General features: G+C 35.7%; 1 protein-coding gene across 3 annotated transcripts; it reads left to right on the top strand.

Moving 5' to 3' along the window:
* Window positions 1-1590: 1590 nt before the first annotated feature.
* LOC147760750 (uncharacterized) lies at window positions 1591-7142 on the top strand. 3 transcript variants are annotated; one of them, XM_087017175.1, is made up of 5 exons: window positions 1591-1874; window positions 4175-4555; window positions 4859-5155; window positions 5385-5522; window positions 5809-7142. In XM_087017175.1, the coding sequence occupies exons 2-5, from the start codon at window positions 4306-4308 to the stop codon at window positions 6006-6008; spliced, it is 885 nt and encodes a 294-aa protein (XP_086873301.1). In that variant the 5' UTR covers window positions 1591-1874; window positions 4175-4305; the 3' UTR covers window positions 6009-7142. The 3 variants fall into 3 exon arrangements, with proteins under 3 accessions (XP_086873301.1, XP_086873299.1, XP_086873300.1); XM_087017173.1 differs by lacking the exon at window positions 1591-1874 and adding an exon at window positions 2552-3106; XM_087017174.1 differs by lacking the exon at window positions 1591-1874 and adding an exon at window positions 3140-3277.
* The last annotated feature ends 2607 nt before the right edge of the window (window positions 7143-9749 follow it).

Genomic DNA, 9749 nt, shown 5'->3' on the forward strand with positions numbered 1-9749 from the left:
AAATTATCGATTTACGCTAAACTAAGTTAACATTTTGCCTCGTGGTATTGTTGATTAACAATTATTCACGACTGAGAGACGCAACAATCATATCTTCGAATATTTTCAACCTCCCGTTTTTTAAGAATTCTTTAAAGGAGGGGGCTTTGAAAGCTATCGACAGTCGACAAAATAGAGTTTAAGATCCTTTGTGTATCAACTAGTTGATTTTAGTTATCTGTTTTTTCTAGCTCTTTGTGAAACAGGGGCTAGTTTAGTTACGGGAGTCTTAATGTTAATTTTCATGCTCAACTGTAATCTTGATTGCCAATTACCCCCCCCCCCCCCCGAAAAAAATAAAACTTAAAACGACAATTAAATGTGAGGATGCTTTGAAACTCGTCCTCAAATTTAATTTCCGACAACGCGCGGTTTGCATTATCGACCTGATGATTCGTGCACGTACTAACAAAAAAAACCTTCAAAACTGAAACCAGGAAATGATGCCCGTATTGAAAATAATTGAAAACAGGCACACAATAAATATAAGGAAAATGTTGATAAGGACAGGCGGTTAACAGCATATATCGTTAAATATTAATCAGATTATGATGGTTCATATCATCAAAATTTCAATACAAGACGACGAACACCGAGAACAGATATTACAGAAGTAAAAAATACCTAGTACAAATATTCGCTGTGGGATATAGACAGGTTCTGTAGTTTGTACATACATGTACTGAATGTGTGTGTGAGCGCAAGCACACTGTTATTTAAAGCCCTTATACATGTGTATTGATCAAACCTGTAACAAAAAAGATAAATATATAGCCATTTTGTGTGTGATGCAGTGACATCCAGTTGCATTGATTGCCCTCATGCTGTGATGGATAAAGAACATAAAAATCTATCTTCAGCTTTTATCCTTCCATTTTTACGCCTCCTAAATACTATGAAGAATTCAAGTTCTTTTTGTTTTTGTGAAAAATTCCACTTCTTTTTGGTTCTGTAAAGGAAATTATTTGTGCTTATTCTATTAACAGTACGCTAATCAAATAAGGACACATCTTAATCAACCATTCAAAAAATGAATTTTCCAGGAGTAAAGGACAATTTCCCTGTCCTTAACCAATTGTTAATGAATCCATTCTGACATTCAAAGTTAGTCCCTGTTGTTTTCTAAAAAGTTTTTTTTTTTGTTTTATTCTCTGGAGAAATTATTACAAAGTAAAGCCATCTATGGAGGTCAGGCGATGTGATGGCAAGCACAAATTCCACAATTATAGCATTTACCTCCGTTTTGGTGGTAAAGCAGAATTGCTTATATTTCTATGAGTTGTTGAAAATGTATTTATTGTAAAATGGATTTCTTACGAACAGGCGTTATCCCTTAAAACTCATAGCTATTTTTAATAGAAATGGTTATTCATTTCTACACCTGCAATGTTATAGGCGTGTGTCAAAGTATAAAAATATAACACAATGCGTTTTGATCTACCATATTGTGAATCTTAAGCCTAGGCTTGTTGTCGATCAATTCAGGCACAACTGTAATATAGTAGGTCAACCGATCCTGGGATTAGCAATCACGAACCTGAATATTGATCAGCTGATTTAGCTGTGGTGGTAACTTGTGATGCTTGCAGTTGACGTACTATAATAGTTTGCATTGATTTTGTGGTTGTATACTTTGTATGTAGTTTTTCATGGCGAATGTGGAAAGATCGGATTAACATTGCGGTGTCTAGATGGGATACGTAAATAAGGATTTTGCTGCTAATGCCTTCGTAAAGAAAATCTTGAGGGTAAATGCTGACGTACTGACACATATGCTATTTCTTTACTCAGGGTCAACTGAGTTAGTGATGCATGCGTGGTGGATTTGTTAACAGGTAAACCATCACACATTTCATATTGAGTTTGAAAATAGTCTTTTGAAGCCAACAACATTGCCCTTTATTGGAGTTCACAAAAAAGGCAAACGTACTTGTGAAAATAAAGTCAATGCGTTCCCAAGGTCCATTTTATTGCTATGTGAGTTTTGTTTGGTTAAGAAAGAATTCATTGCTTGTCTTTCGCTTTCAATTACACGCAGACATAGTAAAAAGTGGAAATTCCACGTCACTTTTCAATTAAGAGTATTGACAGTATTTATTTTTACCTGTTCACATATATGTTGGGGCGAAGTTGCACATCTACAACATGGCTACAAACCTTGATTCCAAAAGCCCTTTGGGCCGAATGTTTGTTACATATCCTGTATTCGCCAGTGAATATAAGACGTTCAATAAAGCTCAACCTTAGTCTTATCGACACATTCCCATTACGGCACATGCACTGTAGCAGTTAACTTGAAAACAAAGTAAGACGAATAAAGGCACGATCTTGCCATTTTAACTCAAAAGCATGCTACGGACTCTGTTATAACAACAATTAATCATTCATCTAGCCATATGTAGTGTTTATACTGCATTGATGAAAAAGATTCGCCGTTTTACTGACTAAGGTCAGACAGTATAAAGTATTACCAGAGATTTATATGACACACACTGTACCTGTACCCCAGTACATATTTCGTTTAACATTTTAGTATAGATACATAAGACTAAGAATGTATGTGACTCACCAAATACAGCTCTTGTATTGGTTTTATCCAGTTAAAGTGGATGCAGCGTTTGCCTTCATTTCGAAGATAAAAATGCAATTTGGTCTTCAGATTGGTAGCACTCCACCGAATCCATTCCAGTTCAGTGCAACGCATACCGGTACTTTCGAGCGTCCTACAAATGTGTCACCAACCTTACAGAATTAATGAAGGTGCTTGAATTGTTCCCCTCGCCGTTTTAACATGTACTAGCTTTCTCTCAATACAAGGACAAGAGCAATATTGCAATTGCAAGGTACTGGGGTCATCAGTACGACATACGTACACTGTGACATGTTCATGTACACTGTATGAGTCACCTACATATACAATGGAAGTGTGGGGAATCACCACGTACATCATCGTACGTTAATTTTGGATTTTTTATTTTCGGTATCGTTACACAGATAAGAAGGTAACTCGACAAGATGGTTCAGGCAATTTTACTACTGGTGATTTTGAATTGTTGGTTGGGTCCAGGTGAGCTGAATTTAGATTTTTTCAACTGCCAGAGTGCACAAAGGTCGTATAATCGTCTTGGGACCGAGGCTAATGATAGTTACACTGTTCCTTTGGCTGAAAATAGTACATTTAAACTGTACTGGGACCAGGATCTCAGATTAATAATGGTCGCTTTTCTTCAGCACACAGGTACTGGTACAATGTAGAGCATGTAAATTCATGTCATGAATTAGCTAGAGACATATGTGGATATACATGTATAGTGAAACCCCCATTTGTGACCCTGGTAGAGGGTAGCGTACATAACCCAGTTGTTAGCGTTTATAAGCGTACAATACTGTAACCTCGGCTGGATGCGATATGACGTCCTTGACCCCATTTCCAGAGATTAGATCGATCCAAACATTTAAGCCGGATTATCGGACAGTAATCTAGTGAGATTCCCCGCGGGGATAGATCGATCTAAAAGCTCTGGGAATACGCCCTTTGCTAAGATCACGACGAATAATTGTGTGGTCACATGCTAATTGGGACGCGTAATGATTGGTCAAGATGATGCAACAAGTGCGGTAGAAGCACAAGTGGCTGTTATAACGGCACCTGGGCGACTCCTACTTATTATTTCGCGTCATAAAGGGGATTGCGTCTAAGGCCACAATCTTGTATAAAATTGACATTAAATTGTAATCAAAACAGGGGCGGCATTACCCACCGTAAAACAGTGTCCGAAAAATTGATTAAAGAAAATACCGATCAAAATAATATTATTATTATTATTATATTAATATAATGTCTTAAAAGAAATTATGCATCACTGTTTAAGATGCACACTCGCTTTAAACACACGCACACGCACCCACACGGTTAAATTTCCATGCGATAATTTACGATTTCAAACGTGACACCCATGACAACTATTGAAGGTTTTATGTAACAGGGCTGATGAAGGTTGAAATATTGTGAACTCCGTTTCAAAACGTACATGAAAGCTATAGTATAAGAGAGAATTTCATTTTTAACATTATCTTAATTTAAAACAACTGGATGAATCAAAACATTCACTCTGATATCAAAACTTGTTTCCAGCGGTTTTGTCTTCAGTGGCTTTGGAAGAACCCACAGACATAAATACCGTGTTTGTGCCTGTGAATGGAACTGCCAAACTTCAATGGTCACTGTTTATTGGGGAAAATGCAGGCAGGTCGTCGGCGAACGTCATGATCAAAAAGAATAATTCTCTGCTTTGTCAGTGGGTTAAGGCACACTGGGAGGTAAACCAATGTGACCCAGGAATGAACTTAACAATCAGACCAGAACATGTGCGTGTACCAGGCCCAACCAACATTACTGCCACGTTTTCCTTTAGAAACAAAAGGCGCCTCGATGATGGGACCTACGAGTGCCGTTTTGTGATTGACGAAAAATGGGACGAAATTCAAATACTACGGAAACAGTTAGAAACAACGGGTAGGTTTTGTAGCAAGGTTATTACCTACAACTATGTGTAATTCTCGTTGCTGTTTTTCTGTTGAAAATATTGTGGCAATATATTTATATAACCCATGCTGAAATCAACATCGAAACAAATTTTACATCTGTTGATTTATTCATTTAACAAACCGACTGACCTTTACAAAAATATTTATCCCTTAAGTTAGTTTTTATTCAAACATCTTTTTCCTTTATTACGGAATGCTTTCGGATTTATCAAATAAATGGGATTGCTAGAGTGGCATTTTTAAAACTTTGGACCTTATCTTTTCTCCTTAGCTGACCCAAATGTTACTATGATTGCGACTTACAACGACTCATCCAACACTACCATTACGTGCTTTGTCAGTGGCGGCCGACCAAAACCTGTTGAAACGATCCTCTTGCTAAATGGAACCGAAATATCACGCTCTGCTCTCACATGCCAAGAGTGCACATACTGCCCCTATAATTCGAAGTGCTCTTCAATCCATTCCGTAGAAAAGTTTACCGGTATATACAAGTGCAGAGTGAAACTTGTCGAATACGTCGTTGACAGTGCCGAAGTGGACATCCCATTTACAACAAAAGATACCCGTAAGTAGTCCACTTTCAACAGATGACTTACAGAAATTTCTGTGATGATAATCAAAATCCCTCTCTCTCTCTTCTCTCGAAACTTATACCGATTTCTTTATAAATGTTTTTCATTTTCAAGAGCAACTCCTCACTGTTTTATTTATTTATTAGTTAATTTATTTATTTGTTTATTTAGTGTATCCAATATCATTTCCTTTAATTTTTCTTAATTATATTCAAACGACAGACAACCAAACAAGTGCTGTGAGAAATGTCGGCGTGAATGTCGTGCAGACTGTAATAGCGGTATTATCAGTTCATGTTTTTGGACTGATAATAACTGTTGTACTGGTATATCGAGTTTGGAATCCTGTGAAAACCCCCAGTAAGTAATAACACACACACACACACACACACACACACAAAGGCAATTTTTGTACACCCTATAGGCCTACATCTGTATCAGTGTGACTCGTTTACCTAATCCAGACAAAGCTACTTTAATAAGACTATTTAACTATACAAAAACTTTTGCCCATTTCTGTGGAAAAAAAGCTAAATTGTATCTTAAAGTGTTGTTATTTACAGGTTTTGTATGTGACTTTAATCTTTTGTTTGAATTCATAAATGTTTCCCACTTCTTTTGCACGACGTTTGTTTTATACTTCCAGCTAACGATGTTATACACCAGGCAGAAGAAGAAACGGAACACTGTGTAGCCCATTACACAGACTCCTCTGGTTCAGTGGAGATTGTCGCGCCTGCCGAAAATGAAAACGAACCTTGCGTTTCCCAAAATCAGGCCCGTCTCACAGAAAATTTAAAGTCCTCTTCTGTGGCTAAAATGTTATTTAGTAAATTTACTGCGTGACTTATTGAGTTGTTTTTCACAACAAATTAAAAAGCCAAGTTTTATCTATCTGAATTTCAGCAACTATCTAGAAATATTAGCTTACTTATAATTGGGAGCTGCTTAAATCAATATAAATCAGCAAAAACCCATCTAAAACTCATCTTGGAAATTAAGATAACTAAAAAAATTTTTTTTCCTTTTTTTGTCCGCTTGATGTCTGATGGTGACGTCCCAATACAAGATGATATTTTGTCATTACTTTAATTAATCTTGAATCCATTAGTACCGAGGATAAACTATCGAATTAAGTTAACAACAAACTTAGTTTTCATTTTGCCTGGTTGTATTGTGTATAAATGATCATTCACGCCCCAGAGACGCAATTGCTATATATTTGAATATTCTCACGCACGAGGGATAGGCGGCAAATATAAGATTTTCGATTGTTTGTGAAACAAACTCGGTCAGTAACAGAGTACATGTAGGCTTTGGTTTACCTTTGTGAAACTGGGGCCAGTCTCATTACGGCAGTCGGATGAAAAGATTAAAAAAAATTAGATTTGTCTTTATATTAAAACGTAAGAATTATTTATTATAGTTTGTAAGTCCTTGCTCTATTGGGCAATTTTATTTTTTTATGAAAATCGTTATAATGTTTTTATATAAAATATGTCTTTATATAGAATCTTTTGAGTAAGGTGATTTTATAAAACTAGAATCGAAAATAGTAATTTCTTGAAACTCGTTGTCCTCCAAATATATCAATTTCCCACATTGCCTGGTACATGTATGCGTCATCGCCTGATGATAAAAATCGATACCAGCAATGATGCCCATATTGAAAGTAATTGAAAACAGACATACAATAATGATAAGGCAAATATTAAAATGACAATGGCGGTTTACATTATCTGTCATGAAATATTAAACATTGAATGACGCTTCATATCAACAAGAGTCCAGGTCAACATGATTAACAACGCCGAGAACGGACAGTATAGACACAAAAGATAAAGTTTGCCATAAAAGCACGATCCATATTTGGTTGATATATTAGTGTAAAAACGGGTCACACTGTGTGTGCGCATTGATCCAGATACGGTGTGAAGTTTTTCTATTGATCTTAGCTATGAAGATAAAATGTTAGCTGGCTGCAGTGTTTGCTTTCATGCGATATCAGCTGATTCAACTGTGCGACATATTTATCCAAAATGATATCAAAACTGACACTACGCGATACTATTTACCTTTACTGTGATCTAATGGCATTTTTTTTTTTTTTGCCATTTTATGAGTTATTGTGTCGCATGTGACAAGATTGATTATACATATTTCAATGTATTGCGTATAGAAACATCAATATTATTTGTTTCTTATTGTTAATGTCTTCGTGTAAAAGACGTCAGCTAAATTTTTACGCTCTGCAGTAGCAGACGATGTTTTTAGTTAGGCTCTACGGTATTACTGTATTTGTATGGGGAAAATATATGCTGGTAATAATCCTTTCAAGCTCGTAAGGACTCAAAGGGTGAACAAGCTGCCAAAAACCGTGCATTCCCATGGTTCATTTTTATTTTCATTCAATCTTTGTGTGGTTAAGAGCACAAATGTTTGAATGGGTACTTTTGACCTATACCCTGTTTGTTTCTCTTTCATTGCATGAATGCATAATCAACAATGATGTACTCGAATGGAATTTCCAGACTCTTTGTCCCTTTATTTTCATTTGAAGGTGAATAACAAGTAATGACAGTCTATTTTTGATCTGGTGGAATTTCCATAGTAAGTTGGGTTTTTCCGTTGTGGTAGTTGCGTATGCCGAAGTTGCACATCTACCGCATGGGTCCGCCTTATTGGTACATATTTATTGACATCTTATTTTAGTTAAATCTAAAAATAAACATCACATAAAGAGGCACATTTTTACAAGCTATTTCGATAACTCAATTTTATTGAGGAAACAAAAGCGAAAGAAGCACGGTTGTCGCTTTTTTAAACCAGGCAATTTTTCATAATAATTCCTTAATTTTTCCAAAATAAAATTCTACTTACCTTTAGCGGGGGATGCAGTTTTATTATAATCCACCTGAGCTTCATTGCAGAAGGTTATCTTCTTTGCCGCCTTCTCGATTCCCATGTCTCTAATGTTGCGGATTCGTTTCAGTTGAATGTCGCTTGCAATTACTGCAGCAGCTCCACGAAATTTTGCATATCCATATCCATATTGTTTGGTGAATTTTGATTTTCCTCCGGTCCCTTTAATTGCACTAGTAGATTTTGAATTCAGGTGATTTTATTTTGTTGATTAAAACTACGGTCAGCTGAAAAGAATTAATGTTTAAATATCAAAATACATGTACAGTAAAATCTTAAAATAATATTGCATTAATTACACTCATTACATTATACAAGAATTAAACTGATTACTGAGCATAAACTTATTACTTGTTTGTTAAGTCTTATATTATCTGCAAAGCTTAGTAAGCCACGTCACACACTAGAAGGTGCTCTTGATACTGCAGATGTAAGAGTGAATAATGGTAACAGTTATAGTGCAGGTTAGAGTTCACTTGATATAGGTCATATGTCATGATCCTTTCCTATTATAATTCATGAAATCAGTCATTCGGTTACGTCGCACACACACACGAGCGCGCGCGCCTGCGCGTATAGCTAATATTTAACAAAATTGGGACATTTTAAAACAATACCAGAACAGTGGGTACCGGAGCTCGCGCCATTGTTTCATTGTTTAAAAGTCGATCGTCTCTGGGCGAATACGCAGTGTCCTTGTGTGCCCCACAAAGCATGTCTGAAACCGTATAAAATATAAAAAAATGTAGACGGCCCAGTTCACCATAAAGACTTTCGATTTTTTTTCTTTTGTGAGGCAGTTGAGTATGTGAAGTTCAACAACTGCCACTACTGTGCTATCCAATATTTGAATAAAAGAACTTGATTTTTTTAATTCAGTATTTTTAGTAACAATGCTTAATAAATCAGATCAGATAGCAACAACAAAATGATAATTTTTAGCTAAATTTCCAAGAGCGGAGTTTTAACAATACAAACATGAATAATTTTTAAAAATATAAATGAAAATTAATGAGTATAAAACAGATTGAAAGCAATGTAGACTAATATCTCAAAAGGACTTCATTTAAAAGGATATACTTTACAAAAGAAGTTTATAAACTTTCTACTATTTGACCGAGATGCCAAGCATATGACAAAGCGACTGTAATATTCTGGGTGTTTATTAGAAGTCATATTATATTTTGTAAACAGTAGGTGTGGCCGTCTTAATGGCTACAAAACTGCAATCATTTTAGGGTTGCTACTTTTCGCTTGCGTGAAAATAAATAAAATAAAATAAAAACTGGCCACGAAACTTGCACCACGCACATTTGAAGCATTCAGTTAGATGGTAATTCCACCTTTGATCCCTTTTTACTGCAATCTTTGAATTATTTTAATCGTCCTACATCCGATTCCCCATGCATGTTTGTAAGTTAATCAAGGATAGGAGAACTGCATGTAAAAACCTATCTATAATTGAACAGTTCTGAAGACATGAAATAGACCATATTTAGTATCATGTATAACAAAAATTAAGACCAGTAGTCGGACTTAGTTACATGTGGAAGAACGGGCTATTATATCTGCACTTTTAGTGTGTCGCATGTACTAGATCGGTTATATATTTGAATGTCTAGATTATACTTCAATGATCAAGGTCCGTTTCGTGTGGTATATGTA

Source organism: Lingula anatina, chromosome 7 (assembly GCF_051362555.1).
Source record: "Lingula anatina isolate TDL-2025a chromosome 7, LinAna3.0, whole genome shotgun sequence".
In the NCBI taxonomy this organism is placed as follows: Eukaryota; Metazoa; Brachiopoda; class Lingulata; order Lingulida; family Lingulidae; genus Lingula; species Lingula anatina.

Bases quoted from the DNA above. Each gene is read 5' to 3' on its own strand.
- LOC147760750 (XM_087017173.1), top strand. From the start codon at position 3,055: ATGGTTCAGGCAATTTTACTACTGGTGATTTTGAATTGTTGGTTGGGT. The intron at 4,556-4,858 runs GTAGGTTTTGTA...TTTTCTCCTTAG, and splicing joins GAAACAGTTAGAAACAACGG to CTGACCCAAATGTTACTATG. The intron at 5,156-5,384 runs GTAAGTAGTCCA...TTCAAACGACAG, and splicing joins ATTTACAACAAAAGATACCC to ACAACCAAACAAGTGCTGTG.